Source organism: Podarcis vaucheri (assembly GCF_965113315.1).
Source record: "Podarcis vaucheri genome assembly, chromosome: 4".
Classification (NCBI taxonomy): domain Eukaryota; kingdom Metazoa; phylum Chordata; class Lepidosauria; order Squamata; family Lacertidae; genus Podarcis; species Podarcis vaucheri.
Window position 1 is genome coordinate 8,209,310 of NC_138762.1, and position 20,291 is coordinate 8,229,600.

The 20,291-nt window shown below is 46.2% G+C and overlaps 2 protein-coding genes across 3 annotated transcripts in view; one reads left to right on the forward strand and one right to left on the reverse strand.

Moving 5' to 3' along the window:
- PPME1 (protein phosphatase methylesterase 1) overlaps positions 1-14,661 on the reverse strand; it is a 46,428-nt gene extending 31,767 nt beyond the window's left edge. Inside the window, exons 1-3 of one of the 2 annotated variants that reach the window (XM_082219470.1) lie at positions 14,478-14,661; positions 6,691-6,785; positions 6,230-6,321 (exon numbers count right to left, since the gene is read on the reverse strand). In XM_082219470.1, coding sequence (XP_082075596.1) covers positions 6,230-6,321; positions 6,691-6,785; positions 14,478-14,578 — 288 coding nt within the window. In that variant the 5' untranslated portion in view covers positions 14,579-14,661. The remainder of the gene's footprint in view (positions 1-6,229; positions 6,322-6,690; positions 6,786-14,477) is intronic. The other variant, XM_082219471.1, reaches the window with a different exon arrangement.
- Positions 14,662-16,225: 1,564 nt separating this feature from the next.
- The window catches only part of C2CD3 (C2 domain containing 3 centriole elongation regulator), a 60,666-nt gene continuing 56,600 nt past the window's right edge, over positions 16,226-20,291 (forward strand). Inside the window, exons 1-3 of the mRNA XM_082219684.1 lie at positions 16,226-16,391; positions 18,695-18,964; positions 19,970-20,127. Coding sequence (XP_082075810.1) covers positions 16,328-16,391; positions 18,695-18,964; positions 19,970-20,127 — 492 coding nt within the window. The 5' untranslated portion in view covers positions 16,226-16,327. The remainder of the gene's footprint in view (positions 16,392-18,694; positions 18,965-19,969; positions 20,128-20,291) is intronic.

The window sequence follows — 20,291 nt, forward strand, 5'->3', positions numbered from 1 at the left end:
GTACATTTGAAAACGCTGGCAGCATTCAGATAAATTCAATGGTGTAAATAAGTTTTGATGGATGTAATAATGGAATACTGAAAGGTTTATATAAAATGTGCAGGGATTTATGTTATGCAAAATGAACCATGGAAAGAGAAGGAGGGAAGTCCTGAAATTTTAAGGTTGCTTAAATAAATATTTTAGATTAAAAACAGAAAATTTAATTTTATTTATAGATAGCACAATATGAACTATCCACTCAAAATAATGATTATAAAAAGATCAGGCATTAAGCCGACCTTAAAAAGTCAAAATGTAAGTAAAAGTACAACCACACATCCCTAGAACTGTGAGGTCCCTCCCAACTCTACAATTCTATGATACATGTTGAAGCACTTGTCAAAATTACATGCCGGGGAAACTTGCCTGAACAATAATAGATTTTTTGGAACGTGCTGTAAGCAGCATAGCGAAGGCATGCTTAATATCAATGGGCAGGCGAGGAACAAATATTATGTGGCGTTATGAGAATTAGCTAACAGGACCAGTGGTCAGGGATGATGGGAATCATCATATATAAAATACATGTTCATAAATGTACCAGGCAAACACATACATAAATATATAAACCACGTGTCTGAAACAGTACAGGAAAACCAGGAAAACCACAGTCCTGAAACCATTTTGACTCTCCCAAATTGACCTCAGATTTTCCTCTGCAAGGAGGAAGGATATGGGAAAACCTCCCCATTGACTCTTTGCTCACAAATCCTGTCTTAAGGGCGTATCTGTGTATGAATAGGGTGAGCTTGTGATCTGGATTTAGGAACTGAGTATTTACCATCACCAAAGAATGCACAGGCTGCCCTGGTAAAAGCAATCAGTGACCATTATCAGGTATCCTGGCAGATGGGTTTTCTGCTGTAGACAAGCCTCCTTCTGTGATGTACATATTATGTTTTTTGGGGTGGTCTTGAGCTACAGGGTGGCGATTTCAAAAGTCTATTTAAGGGCCTGCGCACCGTGGTTCTGGGTTCCTCCTCCCTCCTGCGTGTGGTGAGTGGGGACCCTGTTGCAACAGTTTGATAAAGATCAGGCCTACTAGCTGCTTAGCTTCTCAATATTCTCTGGTTGGCCTCTGTTATTTTCTCTTACCAATGGAGAACCTACATAAGGACTCTTGGGTGCCCCACAAGGGAAAAGGAGCAGTTTTTTCTTGTAATGGTGGCACCTGTCAGTTTGCAATGCGGCCAGTTTGGAAAGCCACGCACAAACACTTTACTTCCCCACTGGGAAGGGAAAGGGCTGACGGCCAGAGGGAGCGCTCTGGTCCCATTGACCAGCCTGGGGGGGCCTCGGACAAAGAGGGCAGGCAGTTTGGAGCAGTGTAAAGTAGCAAGGAGGCCCCACCAGGAATATGAATGAAGCTCAGGGGGTTGGGGGAGAGAGTGGGGAAACAGTGGGACTGGGAGAAGGCCAAGTCTCTCGGAGGGCCTCCGGTCTTTTAAGTAGTGGAAGGGGGGGCTCTGCAATGGGGACAAGGCGACCCACTTAAAGAAGAAAAGGCTGAAATCAGGACAAGGTGACCCACATCCCCAGAGCAGGGGGAAAATGAATTCTGCAGACCAGGCTAAACTCATACAAGTAAACATAGGGGTCATAGAATTGTAGAATTGTGCAATCCCCTGCGATGCGTGTCCCCTCCTGTTTGGAATAATTTATTCTGCAGGTTTTAACTGCCGGGTGGCGCTGTGGGTTAAACCACAGATCCTCTTGGGCTTGCCAATCAGAAGTTCGGCGGTTCGAATCCCCGCAACGGGGTGAGCTCCTGTTGTTCAGTCCCAGCTCCTGCCAACCTAGCAGTTCGAAAGCAGGTCAAAGTGCAAGTAGATAAATAGGTACCGCTCCGGCGGGAAGGTAAACGGCATTTCCGTGCACTGCTCTGGTTCGCCAGAAGCGGCTTAGTCCTGCTGGCCACATGACCCGGAAGCTGTATGCCGGCTCCCTCGGCCAGTAAAGCGAGATGAGCGCCGCAACCCCAGAGTTGGTCGCAACTGGACCTAATGGTCAGGGGTCCCTTTACTTTTATTGTTTTTTAGCTGCTCGCGCTACTCGGGGGGAGCTGTAAAAAAGGGGAATACAAAAGCATGGCTCTCAGAGCGCTACAGATGCCACCCAGACTCCTCTGCTTTAGAGATTTCAACAGGTTCAGCCAGGATTAGACGGGCTAGAAACCGGATGAAAAATGAAATCCGAAAGCCGAGGTGCTTCCAAAACCGAATTCTGTGTTGAAGACCTTTTGTTCATCGCCATTTCGGCCCCACCTCCCCCCCCCAGGTGGCGTACATGGGTCTTCTCCCCCTCCTCATTTAATACCCACAACAACCCAGTGAGGTAAGTAGGCTGAGAGGCAGTGAACCGGCCCAAGGTCGTCCCCCCCTTCAGTGAGCTTCACGGCCAAGTGGGAATTTGAACCTGACACTCCCACCAATACGCCATACTGGAAATGCCACGGTCTGCGGCTCCTGTGGAACGCCAGTAAATTTATAAAGCTCCTGGTGTGAAGGTCTTAACATTTATTTTACTTATTTTAACAATATGTACTGCTTAACCATTTTTGTCAGAAAGAAAACCTCTCTAATGCAATTACATAGAGTTAAAAAGTCATGAGAAAACGCCAACTAATTTAACAGATTTTGGAAACAAGTAGGCACAACAAAATGTCAGGGGTCAGCAAACCTTTTCAGTAGGGGGCCGGTCCACTGTCCCTCAGACCTTGTGGGGGGCCGGACTATATTTTTTTGAGGGAAAGGAACAAATTCCTATGCCCCACAAATAACCCAGAGATGCATTTTAAATAAAAGCACACGTTCTACTCATAATAAAAAAATTCCTTCCAGTAGCACCTTAAAGACCAACTAAGTTAGTTCTTGGTATGAGCTTTCGTGTGCATGCACACTTCTTCAGATACACTGAAACAGAAGTTGCCAGATCCTTCTATATAGTGAGAAGGTGGGGAGGGGTATTACTCAGAAGGGTGGTGGGAATGGGAGATTGGCAGATAGCTGAGATGAGCCTGTTGACGACTCTTAATGACTGTAATAGGTCTTACAGGAAAAGGCAAGGGGTGAGAAGGTGAGAAATGGCTTAGTCATGTATAATGAGATAAGAATCCAATGTCTTTGTTCATGTAACAAACGTTCTACTCATGTAAAAACACGCTGATTCCCAGACCGTCCACGGTCTGGATTTAGAAGGCGATTGCGCTGGATCTGGCCCCCGGGCCTTAGTTTGCCTACCCATGGTCCAACTATTAGGGATGCAGGCAGAAATAAGAGGATCGTGATCTACTAGGTGAGTGATCCAGTGGAAATCAGTACAAGAGGATGGTTGGGGCTGATCCAAAAACTGCCCCTCCTTCTTTCCTGACTGCTTACAAATCCAAACAACTAAAAAGGAGGGAGATCTTTCTGGGGGTAGGAACTGTTTGACAGTGGACTCAACTCTTCATGGAGGTTTCTAAGCAGAGGTTGGACGGCCATCTGCCATGGATGATCTAGCTGAGATTCCTACATTGAAGGGGGTTGGACTAGATGACTCTGGAAGTCCCTTCTAACTCTACAATTCTGTAACTTTCAACTCGTGGCATTTACTGAAGACAACCATCTGCATGCCGGCTCCTCCTTAGACCTGAACCCAGTACAGCGATTGCATCCTATAGTGTGCAGGATCAAAGTTTCCTTTGCACTGGGTGGGGAGATGTGTGAACTCTCAGTCGGAATGGTGGAAATAGGGAAAAAAGCTCCAGTCTTTCCCAAAATAAGGGGGGTGGGGTGGGATTTGCACCAGCCACACTTATGAAAAACAAGAGCCCTGCTGCAAAGACGATGACGCTTCGTGATTTGTTCCTGCCAGATAAATAACATATTTTTGGAATTGCAGTGATTAAGCGGCATTGAGGCTCCAAGGGTTTTAAAAATAGGCCTTTTGTTCCAGGAAAATCGACTGGGTGGCAAAAAACCAGGCGCACCCAGCAGCGGCGGAGAATGCCTGTTGAAAAGGCTCTCAAGAGACAAGGAGACAAGGGATGCCTGCAACTGCGGAAGCCATTATGCCCTCCAACTTTTAAGCCAGGGATGGGGAGCCTGTGGCCTGTGGATGTAGCTGGACTCCAAATCCCATCATCCCACAGGCCATGTTGGCTGGGGCTGATGGGAGTTGGAGTCCAATGGCCCCTGGGAGGATTGAGGTTCCCCTTATCTTAATTTATTGGGCTGCAGGAATCCAAGGAAGGGCAAACAGGGGCTGGGTTGAGGGATTTCTGCAAGTCGGTAGCAGCGAAAACCTAGGCATGTCTGCTCAGAAGAAAATCTTGTGGCTTGCTACCCAGGTAAAGTGGACACAGGGTTGCTGCCTTAAGCCAGTTCATAAGAGCTATGCTGCATCGGATTTCCCATGCAATGTTCTGCTTTCATCAATGGTCCAAGCAAACAGGAAGCCGCCTGCAACCAAGTCAGGTCATTGTTCCATTGAGATCTGTATTGCCTACCCTGGCTGGCAGCAGCTCTCTGGGGTTTAGGACAAGTCTCTCCTAGCTCTACTAGGAGATACAGGGGAGAGTGAGGCCATTGGTCCATGTACCCTAGACTTCCCTGACCTGGGACGCTTCTGGCTGGGGCTGATGGGAGTTGTAGTTTGAAAACAAATGAGGACACTAGGTTAGGGGGGAAAACAGGGATAGCTTAACTGGCAGCAGCAGCAGCAGCTTATAGAATTGCAGAGTTGGAAGAAGGGGTCGCTAGGGTCATCTAGTCCAACCCCCTGCAATGCAGGGATCACAGCTGCAGAATCCCTGAAAGGTGATCACCGAATCTCTGTTACCTCCTGCTTGGTCTACTGCAACGCGGTCTACATGGGGATACCTTCGAAGCTGTCTCGGAAACTGCAGCTACCGGTGACTGGGGGCTGCAGCCGAGACAACATAACACCGGTCTTGAAAGACCTACACTGGCTCCCAGTACGTTTCTGAGCACAATTCAAAGTGTTGGTGCTGACCTTTAAAGCCCTAAACGGCCTCGGCCCAGTATACCTGAAGGAGCGTCTCCACCCCCATCGTTCAGCCTGGACACGGAGGTCCGGCTCTGAGGGTCTTCTGGCGGTTCCCTCATCGCAAGAAGCCAAGTTACAGGGAACCAGGCAGAGGGCCTTCTCGGTAGTGGCGCCCGCCCTGTGGAACGCCCCCACATCAGATGTCAAAGAAATAAACAACTATATGATGTTTTAACTACTGCCATAATTGTATTGTTTATCATTATATTGATTGTTAATTTAAACTTAATTTTACAGTACTGTATTTCTGATTTGTTTAGTACGGTATGTGAGTCTGGCCTGGGACTGTAATAAATTTAATTCAAATATATGACGTTCAGAAGACATCTGAAGGCAGCCCTGTTTTGGGAAGCTTTTAATGGCTGATGTTTTAGTGCATTTTTGGCCTTCTGTTGGAGGCCGCCCAGCGTGGCTGGGGATACCCAGCCAGATGGGGAGGGGTAGAAATAAATTATTATTATTATTATTATTATTATTATTATTATTATTATCATCATCATCATACCTCCAATGAAGGAGAGCCTGCCACCTTCTGAAGGGGCCTTTTCCTCTGTCAAAAGGCTCTTGCCATCACAAAGTTCTTCCCGGTGCTTAGTCAGAAAAAAATATGCCCCTCACTACGAAGCTCAATATTGGAAGAAGCAGGACTAAACTGAAGAAAAGTCTGTTTCATGCAGCGCAGAGTTAAAAGGGTGGGATTCTGTGTTCCTGCCTGACTGGAAGCCTCCTGAAAGCGCAATAATGCCTCTATGCTTGCCTGGACGGAGAGGGGTTCATGTGTGTGTCTCTGTATAGTGCTACACACTAACACAGAGTGGTAAGATTCCAGGGGGTTCAACAATCTTGCCTCCTTGGAATAAAGGTTAATGGAGACTGTGGTGTCTTTACGATGTATGGTTTTCTCTTCTACACTCACAGCAGGTGCCCTGCTCTCCGTCGTAGCCTTTAAAAACAAGGCAGCTATTGTGCTGGAAAACCACAACGCATTTGCTTGCGGCCATCAAGCCGCAACAGGGATTCTCATCCCGAAGGACGCTTTCCGGGTTTATTCTGTAAAGGCGCCTCGCAAGCAGAAGGGGCTCCGTAAACAACGAAATATTAACCGCAGGAAAAGACGTGCAATCAGCTGTTCACTTACGGTAAACACAGCCCAGGAAAGGGCAGAATGGCCTCCGCCGTGTAGAAGCAGTAAGACGGGACCCTCGGACCCACTCTTGTAAATTCGAAAAGTGTATGAACAGTTAAGGACATGGTAACCTTCTCAAAATAAAAAGAGAAAGACCTCCGAGTTAAGATGCAAGCTGCAACATCGTCTGAGCCTCCCAGGAACACATCGTCACTCAGTCAACAGGACATTATTTTATTTTTTTACGCCCAGAAGACTTTGGCACCGTCCTTTGGCAGCGCTGAAACGGTTCATTGCCACCCAAAGCGAGCTCAATCAGGGAAACATTTTGCAAACATCACCACCCAAGGCCATCTGCCGGGAGCCACACAGCGTAGAGGGTGGCAGCTTCTAAACAGGGGCCTTATGGCTACATGCGCAACAGAGGACCCTATAAATCAGGATTTTTTTTAACAAAGGAGGGGAAAAGGATATATCCTTGCCAGAGTCGCTCTCAACCACAACATCCTCCATGGACTCGAAGTACTGGCTCCACGGGACAGCAGAATAATCGCGCTTCCTTCCAGGCCTGGAAAACAGAGACACGATGCTTAAATATTGCACCTGGGTGGCTTAAGAAGTATTTTGCTGTGTGCAGGAAGGCCCTTTATGTGCAACAACAGCCTCGTTCTTGCAGTTTAAAAGAAGGAGAAGAAAGTTACAGCCATTCCTTTCATTACAGATTGGATTCCCCTGGGGTACCATAAATTAATCCAGGCTCCATCACTGAACATCTTTTGCCAGCAACTCAAAATTTCATTTATTTACCAAAGAAAGCTTTAGAAATCTATACTGGTGGATAGTGGAGCCAGGTAACAGAAATAATATCACAGGTTAGCACACAGACATTTCACAATCATCCCGGGCCTGAATGTAAGGAAGACTAAGATCTACATCAGGCATAGGCAACCTCGGCCCTCTAGATGTTTGGGGACTACAATTCCCATCACCCCTGACCACTGGTCCTGTTGGCTAGGGATCATGGGAATTGTAGTCCCAAAACACCTGGAGGGACGAAGGTGCCTATGCCTGATCTACATCCAGCAACCTGCAGCCTCCCAGATGTTGCCAGACTACAACTCCCATCATCCCTGGCTGCTATACATGCTGACTTAGGTTGATGGGTACATAAGAACAACATACTGGATCTGACCAATGGCCAATCTAGTCCAGCATCCTGTTCTCACAGCGGCCAACCAGATGCCTGTGGGAAACCTGCAAGCAGGATTCGAACACAAGACACCCCCCTCACCTGCTGGAGGGATGCATCAGGGGCTGAGAAGGCCAAACACATGCCATACAAATAAGGTGTTCTATGAGATTACAGGGACACAGGTTTGGGGGCTAAATCTCCTTCTCTCACGACCAGATACAGTGGTACCTCAGGTTAAGTACTTAATTCGTTCCGGAGGTCCGTTCTTAACCTGAAACTGTTCTTAACCTGAAGCACCACTTTAGCTAATGGGGCCTCCTGCTGCTGCCGCGTCGCCGGAGCACAATTTCTGTTCTCATCCTGAAGCAAAGTTCTTAACCTGAAGAACTATTTCTGGGTGAGCGGAGTCTTTAACCTGAAGCGTATGTAACCCGAGGTACCACTGTACAGTGATCCGTGCTGGATGCACATTCACAACCCGCAACGTTTGCAAACCGCAGAGGCGCCTCTGCGCGTGCGCAGGATGCAATTCGGTGCTTCTGCACATGTGCAAAGCACTATTTAGCGCTTCTGTGCATGTGCGAGCAGCGAAACCCGGAAGCAACCCGTTCCGGTACTTCGGGTTTCAGCGGGTCCGTAACCAAAAAAAAAACGCAGCCTGAAGCGTCTGTAACCTGAGGTATGACTGTACAGTGGTGCCTCGCAAGACGAAATTAATTCGTTCCGCAAGTTTTTTCTTCTTGCGAGTTTTTCGTCTTGCGAAGCACGGTTTTCCATAGGAATGCATTGAAAATCAATTAATGCGTTCCTATGGAAACCGCTTGCCAGGCTGGCGGTGCGGAGAAGGGCTTTTCTCCCCACCGCAAGCCTTCAGGACAGGTACGGGAACAGAGGGGAAGGGGCGCAGCGCTTCTCCTCTGTTCCCGGGGCTTGCGGTGGGAGGAGGGTTTTTCCTCCCCACCGCCAACATTCAGAACAGCATTCTGAATGTTGGCGGTGGGAAGGAAAACCCTCCTCCCACCGCAAGCCTTCAGGACACCCATCCGAAGGCTGGCACGGGGAGAAGGGCTTTTCTCCCCACCGCCAGCCTTCGGAGGAGCCTTCCGAAGGCTGGCGCGGGGAGAAGGTCTTTCCGCCCCACTGCCAGCCATCGGAGGAGGTCCGAGGACAGTGGGGAAGACGCGCTGTGCTTCCCCGCTGTCCTGGAGATTTCCCTATGGGCTGTCGTCTTGCGAAGCAAGCCCATAGGGAAATTCGTTTTGCGAAGCGCCTCCAAAACGGAAAACCCTTTCGTCTAGCGGGTTTTCCGTCTTGCGAGGCATTCGTCTTGCGGGGCACCACTGTATTCCGAAGCTTCACCTGAAACTACTCCAGCCAGGAAAGTGGCGCTTGCCTAATTTCTTCCCTACAGCAACACCAAAACAGTCTCGCCTCAAGCATTATTTTCACCGTGCAAACAGAAGCTGAGATTATTAGCTCAAGGTGGCCTCCGTCCTCCGAAAAGCTGCTCAGATCTGCCAGAAGCATAGCCAGATGTGGTGCAGAGCCAGCTTCCCCAACCTTGTGCCCTCCGGATGATTTGGACTCCCACAAGGCTGCTGGGAGTGAAGCGTCGAAAACATCTGGAGAACATGAAGACTGGGGGAAGGCTGGTCCAGGCTGGTTAGCTGTTCTCACCGCAAAGTCTCGGGCAGAGATCGCGGCTGGCTCTGCTGCCAGTGTTTTTTTTTTTTTATTGCTTTCACTGGGGAGTGGACCTGGGACTTCTGCGTGCAAATGGTGTGTTCAAGCAGCGAGCGACGGCCCCTCCCAGAGAGACGCCTTCCGCTGTCACTTTGCATCATCCATGCACAGCAAGTTCCCTTCAGCGATTCCCCACCCAGCCTTCCCTGGCAAATGGCCAGCAAGCGCCACAATCTGGTAACACCGTCCTCTCCTTCCCCGCTCACTCCTGGACCTAAACACCACCTCTTTGCATGTAGGGTTCAAGTCCCTCCTTTTTGCAAACAGAACACCCCGCGATCCCTCACAGCCCCCATGCATTGCTTGCGCTGGATGAACATAGAATAGAATCATAGAATCATAGAATCATAGAGTTGGAAGAGACCACAAGGGCCATCGAGTCCAACCCCCTGCCAAGCAGGAAACACCATCAGAGCACTCCTGACATATGGTTGTCAAGCCTCTGCTTAAAGACCTCCAAAGTAGGAGACTCCACCACACTCCTTGGCAGCAAATTCCACTGTCGAACAGCTCTTACAGTCAGGAAGTTCTTCCTAATGTTTAGGTGGAATCTTCTTTCTTGTAGTTTGGATCCATTGCTCCGTGTCCGCTTCTCCGGAGCAGCAGAAAATAACCTTTCTCCCTCCTCTATGTGACATCCTTTTATATATTTGAACATGGCTATCATATCACCCCTTAACCTCCTCTTCTCCAGGCTAAACATGCCCAGCTCCCTTAGCCGTTCCTCATAAGGCATCGTTTCCAGGCCTTTGACCATTTTGGTTGCCCTCCTCTGGACACGTTCCAGTTTGTCAGTGTCCTTCTTGAACTGTGGTGCCCAGAACTGGACACAGTACTCCAGGTGAGGTCTGACCAGAGCAGAATACAGTGGCACTATTACTTCCCTTGATCTAGATGCTATACTCCTATTGATGCAGCCCATCACCTACCTCTGATGGAATCTCATGCACCAGGCTCAGGATCAGGCACGACCCCCCCACACACACAATTCTTTGAGCTGGTTGCTGCCTTGAGGTTGCCACTATTACAATGTGATTTTTACAACACGTACATGAAGAGAGAAGTGCATTGAGCTTTCACATCGCAAACGACAGCCTTCTATCTCCTTCTCCATCCTTCCTCACCGGGCAAAAAAAAGAGGACCCATTAAACCCTTTGGACACCCCATGGCATAAGGCCGGATGTGGGTGGCGCTGTGGGTTAAACCACAGAGCCTAGGACTTGCCGATCAGAAGGTCGGCAGTTCAAATCCCCGCGACGGGGTGAGCTCCTGTTGCTCGGTCCCTGCTCCTGCCAACCTAGCAGTTCGAAAGCACGCCAGCGCAAGTAGATAAATAGGTACCGCTCCAGCGGGAAGGCAAACGGCGTTTCCGTGCGCTGCTCTGGTTCGCCAGAAGCGGCTTAGTCATGCTGGCCACATGACCCAGAAGCTGTATGCCGGCTCCCTGTGCCAATAAAGCGAGATGAGTGCCGCAACCCCAGAGTCGGCCACGACTGGACCTAATGGGCAGGGGTCCCTTTACCCTTTTACAATGAAGAAAGAAGCGCATTAAGCTTTCACATCACAAACGACAGCCTTCAATTTCCAGGAGAATCCCCTTCTCCATCCTTTCTCACCGGGCAAATAAAAGGACCCCTTAAACCCTTTGGGTAAGGGTGAAGAAATTGCAACGCCCCACGCCAGAAGGCCAGAAGCAGCAGTCAACCTGGGATTCCCCAGGTGGCCTCTGCCAATGTCTGCAACCAAGGAGCAGTGCTTTTTACGGTGCACTATTGTCTTCAGAGCACCTCCTTGCATGCAGAAATTCAGTCCTGCTCATGAACCAACCTTGGAGAGCACACTCTCTCACACTCTCAGCCCATGGGGGCAGGGGGGGAGTGGAAAACTAGGCTGACCTACCCTGCAGAGCTGTTGTACGCAATGCATTTCAGAAAACACCGTATGAACACCGCAGCTGTTGTTATCTACCCTTTGAAAGCAGGCACTTTTACATACTTCTGCCCTGTCCTTAGGAACTGGGCACCTCATTAATACAACTCCACCCCCCCCCCATATTACACATCACATAACCCCTATTTGCTGTTGGCATTTGTCTCAGGAGACAATGGAGGAGTGTGGCTCTGGGGTTATGTCAAACCCCCATGATACACACATACATATCCACGCATATCCACATTGTATATATGTAAAGGAAAAGGGACCTCTGACTATTAGGTCCAGTTGCGGACGACTCTGGGGTTGCGCACTCATCTCACTTTATTGTCTGAGGGAGCCGGCGTACAGCTTCTGGGTCATGTGGACAGCATGACTAAGCCGCTTCTGGAGAACCAGAGCAGCGCATGGAAACGCCATTTACCTTCCCGCCAGAGCGGTACCTATTTATCTACTTGCACTTTGACGTGCTTTCGAACTGCTAGGTTGGCAGGAGCTGGGACCGAGCAACGGGAGCTCACCCCGTCGCGGGGATTCGAACCGCCGACCTTCTGATCGGCAAGTCCTAGGCTCTGTGGTTTAACCCACAGCGCCACCCGCATCCCTTACTGTATATATGTGTGTGTATATACAGTGGTACCTTGGGTTAAGTACTTAATTCGTTCCGGAGGTCCGTTCTTAACCTGAAACTTTTCTTAACCTGAGGTACCACTTTAGCTAATAGGGCCTCCCACTGCCACCACTCTTCTGTTCTCATCCTGAAGCAAAGTTCTTAACCCAAGATACTATTTCTGGGTTAGCAGAGTCTGTAACCTGAAGCGTCTGTAACCTGAAGCATATTTAACCTGAGGTACCACTATATATATATATATATATGCTTTCGTAGATTTTCACGGGTACAGGAATGCAGGTTTTGGTGTCTTCGGGTGTCTTCCCGTGTAAGAGTCGGGGTGTCTGTGCGACGTTTCGACGAGGTCTCACTCGTCATCTTCAGGCTGGTGCTTTCGGCTTCTTGTTACTGGAACAGAGCAGAGTCTGGTGTTTGAGTTCCTATAAATACTGTTGAGGGGTGTGGTGTATAGCCTCCAACGTTCTGGGCAAAGAGGAAGTTCCTAGATTAGTGTGCCTTTTCTTCTTTTGTTCCTTAATTACTTGAGGGATATCTTGGGTGATTTCATGAGTGATATTCAGAATATCACTGGGTGGGTCATTAAGTGTAGATTAGTTGCTAAAGCTTTCGTGTCTTGACCTCTTGAGCTTGTGAAGAGTTTTTCTGAGAAGATTGCTGTGCTGCATTTAGTTGTGCTCTGGCTTGGCTTCGTGTATAGGGGCGAGCTATGGTTTTGTGCCTTGTGCCAGCCAGATCTGTGTAGGGATTGCAGGGGGGTGCAGCATCCGGAGGTGCCACTATAGTTTGGCTACTGGATGGAGTCTGTAATATGTCTGTGGAGAGGGTCTGGGTTTGGGTCTGGTGTGGTTGATTGGTGACGGCGTTCTGTGTGCCTCTGGTTCTGGTGTCGGTTTTTGTGGGGAGGGCTAATTTCCAGATGTCTGGCAGGCGGGACGTGTCGTCACGCTTGTTCATGTTGTGAGGGTGTTTCTCTATCTCGATGGCTTCCATGATTATTCTCTTGTGGTGATGTTCCATGTTAAAGAGCAATTTGGAATCTGCAAAATTAATTTCATGTCCTGTTTCTTTCATGTGTTGGAAAAGAGAGGAAGTTTTTTCTTCTTTTTTGACGGCATTCTTGTGTTCTGCGATACGTGCATTTATTCGTCTGTTTGTTTGTCCAATGTACGTGGCTGGGCAGACTTTGCAGGGTATTTCATAGACCCCTTGGTTTTCCAGCTGGATTTTGTCTTTTGGGTTTCTGAGGATATTGGCTATTTTTTGGTTGGTGCAGAAGGCTGTTTTGATATTGTGTTTATGGAGGATTTTGCTGATTTTGTCTGTAGTGCCCTTGATATAAGGAAGGAGGGCCATGCCATTGTTTTCTTCTGTGTCTTGGTTTTTGGGGGGTGTTTCTTTTTGGATTAGCTTCGTAACCCTGTTTTTCTGGTATCCATTGGCGATTAACACAAACTGAGACCTCACATAAGACAGACAGACACACCAACAAACTCTACAAACTAGAGAAACGCCAGAAGCCCAGCCACCCTCCACAACAACCCATGAAACAAACAGTACATAACATATCAAACAGGATCCTCACCCCAACTGAAACCAAAGTACTCTCCAAAGGTTTCAACTTTGCAGTCGCCCCGAGACGCATCCCCACGGAAAACATCATATGCGGAGTCGAAGCTAGCCTGACCAAAATCGACCCAGATGAAGCCAATAAAATCAGACTTGAAGTCACCAACATCCTCTGCTCCAGCAAACCACCCAGAAGCAATTTACACAAAGAAGAACAGAAAGCACTCACCAACCTGAGGAAAGACAACAACATAATCATTCTCCCAGCAGACAAAGGCAACGCCACTGTTGTGATGAACACATCGGACTACCAAGCAAAACTATCAAATCTACTCCAAGACCCTACCTACCAACCTATAAAAACAGATCCCACCACCTATCTGGAAAAATTTAACAGGTTTGTACTCAGCCATTTTATCTTAAGTACAGTAAAAGTTCTTCAAGTAGCAAAATATAAAGATAAAATGGCTGAGTACAAACCTGTTAAAGTTCAGTCTTTTCCAAAGCTTGGTGAGAAAGTAACAAAGGATACTTCGTACTGGAAGAATTTCAAGTAACAAGAAGCCGAAAGCACCAGCCTGAAGATGACGAGTGAGACCTCGTCGAAACGTCGCACAGACACCCCGACTCTTACACGGGAAGACACCCGAAGACACCAAAACCTGCATATATATATATATATATATATTGGCAGGGGTACCTTTACCTTTACCTATATATATATATATATATATATATATATATATATACACACACACACACACACACACATATATACACAGAGAGAGAGAGAGAGATATGAAAATACATATACATGAGAATATACATACAATGTATGTATATTTAGGACACACACACAAGGCTTCCATTGAAAGCAGAGAGCGCCCCCTCCCCCTCCCCCCCTTCAGAGCCCCCCTTCATTTTGCAGACAATCATTCCCCCCAAAAAAGACTCTCCCACCCACGCGTGTTCTGGAAAATCCCCCCACCCCACCCACTCCCAAAATAAACCCTGGGCAAACCCCGCCCTGCCCCATTCATCCTCCCCAAAGCCACGCCCCCTCCTGCACTCGGCGCCCCCTTCCCCACCCCAGCCGCATGACGCCACGCCGCCACCCTGGTCCCCCGCCGCGTGACGTCATCTCCCTCCGCGTGACGTCACCCGCCTCCCCCCGTCTCCCCCCCCCCCCGCGTACCCCATGCGCATCTTGGGGAGGGCCTGGCCGCTTCCCCCGGCGGGTCCCGGCGGGCGAGGGGGCAGGCGGCCCAGCTGCAGCTCCTTCTCCAAGGCGGACATGGCGAGGGCAGCGGGGAGAGGCGAGGCGGCGGCGGCGAAGGGGCAGGATCCGGCCCCCGCCCTCCCAGAAGGAGCCGCCGGCCAGCCGCTCCCAGCAGCCTCTGCGCGCCGGAAGGACGCCTCCCCGCGCCCCAAGGCGTGCTGGGAAATAGAGTTTCTGAAGATTCCAAACGGGAGCGGCCGCGGTGCACCCTGGGAGGCGCGGTTCCGTTTTAAGAGCATGAGCGAGGCGGGGCGGCGCCGTAGAGATAGTAAAGTCTAGAGTCGCTCTTTAGTTTTCCATGATTAAAAGCTGAAATAAATTTATACTTTTTCCATTACAAATGTTCATATTCAATTCACTCATGCAGTCAAAATCATCGCCTTCCCTTGCCCTCCCTTCCGCGGTTCTGTATATTTACCCATTGTGACTGCATGTTCCAATTGCTCAATAATTGTTATTGTCCCCCCTTCTCAACCATACCTTCATATACTTTAAACTGCTGAATCCGTTCCATCCCTGCTAACGTTTCAACCTGCAAACATTTTCCACTCTTCTTTAAATACTCTTCCTGATCTCTTATTTTATAGTTACAGATGGGTAGCCGTGTTGGTCTGCCATAGTCAAAATAAGAAAATTCCTTCCTGTAGCACCTTAAAGACCAACTAAGTTAGTTCTTGGTATAAGCTTTCGTGTGCATGCACACTTCTTCAGATAATTGTGTGTATCTGAAGAAGTGTGCATGCACACGAAAGCTTATACCAAGAACTAACTTAGTTGGTCTTTAAGGTGCTACAGGAAGGAATTTTCTTATTTTATAGTAATAATAATCACAAAAATAATAATTTATTATTGTTAATAATAATGTTGATATCAATATCACAATTAAAATTAAAATTAATTAATAATGACTATTTATGTGGACAAGGATTAAATGTAAGGTATGTGTTTAGAATAGATTTATGAAAAATTTTGAAAACTTATTGATTAGAATATTTGTGTGAGATCGTATGGGAAAAATACGGAATAACAGATACAATCTTGTTTAAAATGTATATAGGAAGTGTAGTGGAAGTTAATCAATGAATTTTTTTTATTATTTTCATATTGAGATATTTGTAGAATTAAGTTGGAAGAGATTCTTCCAATTTTTCTTTTTTTCTCTTTATTTTTTCTTCTTTCTTCTTTACTTCTTTTTCTCTCTTTTGTTCCTTTTATATATATATGTGTGTGCTTATTTGTAATATTTTGCTTATATTTTGTAACAATTATGTTAAATAAACAATAAATTTTAAAAATAAATAAAAATAAATAACACTCTTAATATTATTTTAAAATCTAAAATTGTTTTTAATTCTAATAATCATAGTAATCATAATAATTACTAATAATTACTAAATTCGTTGATTTTGCTAAATCTGAATACTCCACCCATTTCACCCGCCGTTATTCTTTGCTGCCATTATTCCCTCTCTCCCTTGTTCTCCATCCCTGCGCTTTTGAGAGAAGCAGAGCCGCGGTACCTCAACTGGAATGCTCCTCTATATTCTTATCTCTACGGTGCTACCGAAGGCCCCCGCGGAGACGCCTTTCCTTGGCGGCGCCTGCAGCCCCGCAGCGCCCTCTGGAGGTCGGAGGTCGCACCGGAGGCGGCGAAGTCCCCGCCGGGCTTTCCTCCCGCCGTTGGCGCCGGTTTCCCAGAAGGCCGCGCGGCGGCGGCGGCCGTTGCTAAGCAGCGGGAAGCGGGCTCGGGGGGCCTAGTCGGGAGGATGAAGCAGAGGAAGGCCAAGGCGGCTGGCCCGGCCCGGCCGGGGTCCGGCCGCAAGAAAAAAGGTGAGGAGGGGTCTCGGGGGGAACCCCGCAAAAGTAACGGGGCGCGGCGGGCTGCCATTATCGACCCACCCCGAATTGGTGGGTGAGGTGGGCAGGGAAGGAAACGACAACCCCTCCCCCCGGGCTCACCGCATACTTTAAATTTACTATTATTATTATTATTATTATTATTATTATTATTATTAAAACGGCAACCCCTCCCCCCGGGCTCACCACATACCTTAAATTTACTACTACTACTATTATTATTATTATTATTATTATTATTATTAAAACGACAACCCCTCCCCCCGGGCTCACCGCATACTTTAAATTTACTATTATTATTATTATTATTATTATTATTATTATTATTATTATTATTATTATTAAAATGACAACCCCTCCCCCCGGGCTCACCGCATACCTTAAATTTACTACTACTATTATTATTATTATTATTATTATTATTATTATTATTAAAACGACAACCCCTCCCCCCGGGCTCACCGCATACTTTAAATTTACTATTATTATTATTATTATTATTATTATTATTATTATTAAAACGGCAACCCCTCCCCCCGGGCTCACCACATACCTTAAATTTACTACTACTACTATTATTATTATTATTATTATTATTATTATTAAAACGACAACCCCTCCCCCCGGGCTCACCGCATACTTTAAATTTACTATTATTATTATTATTATTATTATTATTATTAAAATGACAACCCCTCCCCCCGGGCTCACCGCATACCTTAAATTTACTACTACTATTATTATTATTATTATTATTATTATTAAAACGACAACCCCTCCCCCCGGGCTCACCGCATACTTTAAATTTACTATTATTATTATTATTATTATTATTATTATTATTATTATTATTAAAACGGCAACCCCTCCCCCCGGGCTCACCACATACCTTAAATTTACTACTACTATTATTATTATTATTATTATTATTATTAAAACGACAACCCCTCCCCCCGGGCTCACCGCATACTTTAAATTTACTATTATTATTATTATTATTATTATTATTATTATTATTATTAAAATGACAACCCCTCCCCCCGGGCTCACCGCATACCTTAAATTTACTATTATTATTATTATTATTATTATTATTATTATTATTATTAAAACAACAACCCCTCCCCCCGGGCTCACCACATACCTTAAATTTACTATTATTATTATTATTATTATTATTATTATTATTAAAACGACAACCCCTCCCCCCGGGCTCACCGCATACCTTAAATTTACTACTACTACTACTATTATTATTATTATTATTAAAACGACAACCCCTCCCCCGGGCTCACCACATACCTTAAATTTACTATTATTATTATTATTATTATTATTATTATTAAAACGACAACCCCTCCCCCCGGGCTCACCACATACCTTAAATTTACTATTATTATTATTATTATTATTAAAACGGCAACCCCTCCCCCCGGGCTCACCACATACCTTAAATTTACTATTATTATTATTAAAACGACAACCCCTCCCCCCGGGCTCACCACATACCTTAAATTTACTATTATTATTATTATTATTATTATTATTAAAACGACAACCCTTCCCCCCGGGCTCACCTCATACCTTAATTTTTTTATTATTATTACCGGGCTCACCACATGCCTTAAATTTATTATTATTACCAGGCTCACCACATGCCTTAAATTTATTAATATTATTATTTCTATTATTACCGGGCTCCCCACATGCCTTAAATTTGTTAGTATTATTATTACTACTATTATTACCAGGCTCACCATATGCCTTAAATTTATTAATATTATGATTACTGGGCTCGCCACATACCTTAAATTTATTATTATTATTATTATCACTACTACAACTACATTTATATTTATATGCCGCCTGGCAAGGGACTCGAGGTGCCTTGCAGACAACAGCAAGAACAGCTCAAAACAAAGAAAGAAAAGCAACCGTCAAAATACAATTTAGCACTGATAGAATTTGGGAATTATTCTAGGGACAGAACTACCTAAATTGCACAGCTCCGTTTTGTAACAGGTAAAATTGAAATAGAAGGAATAGGAGAGAAAATAGAAAACATACGGGGGGGGGGGGGAGAGAAGTTAAAACAATGAACTATGGACCGGGGGGGGGGAGAGAAGAGAAGCCAATGTTTTGTTGTGTATTTGGATGTTATTGGGTTACTATGTAATAACTGAAAGATGATAAACAAAGTTCATTTTAAAAAAGAAATAAACTAACTGGCCTGTTTTGGATAAATAGTAATGCTGTGGTCTACCTCTTCTCCACAGACGTCAGTGATATCTCCCCCTCTACAAGTTTGCCTCCGCTTGTAGAAGGACAACTGCGCTGCTTTCTGAAGCTGACCATTAGCAAAATCTTATGGATGGTTGCCAAGCCACCTGCTTCCTTCCTTATCCGGGTGAGGTGGTGGGGAGAAACATCGGACGGGACAGCCTTTGTTCCCCGGGATACCTCGCAGGCCGAGCAAAAAACCCTCAAAACTACGACCCGCTACCCAGTTCGGTGTGGACCAAAACAGTTTGTCTCCTATCTGACAGGTACAGCTACTTCTTTGAAGTCTGAGCATGTGGTTTGTTAGTTTAGGGTTGGACAAGCTGCCAAAGCACAAATCGGCTACTTTTAAAATGAGGCTGCATTTTAAATCGCATTGAAACCTGTATTTTAAATTAGTTCCCCCCCCCCATTATGTTTTTACTGTGATTTTATTGGTGTTAGCTGCCCTGAGCCCGGCTCTGGCTGGGGAGGGCGGGGTATAAATAAAATGTATTATTATTATTAAATGAAAGGCAATGGATGTGTTTTGCCCCTTCAAGGCAAGTCCCAGTGAGTCAGCTTAGAATGAGATGTAACAAACAGTGAAATTATTCTGCATTGCTGGCAGATAAGGTTCATTCTCATAATCGGTGGGCAACTTCTGCTTTTTCAGAGCCTTATAAAAGTTGCTAGCTGATGGTCCCTCAGTTTGATGCCTGCATTAGAAGGATTTTATTTATTATTTTTGGTGGGAGGGACACCCCTTCCCATTGCCCCTTTCACTTTCTCCCCATTTCAGGTCCTTCCATCACCCCTTGTTCCAGGCACCAGCCTGGGCCACCTCCATACCAGTTTCTTATTTCCATCATGGTAAGTATCCAGCCATGGCTAAGAGATGGAGGTGAGGAACTGGTTTTCATATACAGTGGTACCTTGGGTTAAATACGCTTCAGGTTACATACGCTTCAGGTTACAGACTCCGCTAACCCAGAAATAATACCTCGGGTTAAGAACTTTGCTTCAGGATAAGAACAGAAATCGTGCTCTGGCGGCGCAGCGGCAGCAGGAGGCCCCATTAGCTAAAGTGGTGCTTCAGGTTAAGAACAGTTTCAGGTTAAGAACAGACCTCTGGAACGACTTAAGTACTTAACCAGAGGTACCACTGTATAGGGTAGCTTGAATAGCTCAGCCATTTGTTTCTGCATCTTGAAGTAAAAGCACACATTGTGCTGTTTCTTCACGTTTTGTTTATTGAGCTCGTTTATTTTTGTTTGTTTTGCCTCCTACAGATATGGGTGCTCTTGTCCTGGAAGTAATGGCCAAACCAAATCACCTTCCAATTGGCCGGGTGCAAATCAATGGGCTGGCACAGCTCTCTCCAAGTCACCCAATCAGCGGTTTTTTCACCATTGTCTCACCAACATCTGAGAAGATGGGAGAGCTGCAGGTAAGTCTCAAACCTTTCCCTGTTTAATGGTCACCCCCACCCCATGTCAGACATGTGCTCCAAGTTCAACACATGGTGAGGTGGGCATGAAAAGATAAAGCTACTAACGAATTTAATAAATAATAATAATGTGTGAAGCGATGAAAAAACTCGCTTTCCAAATG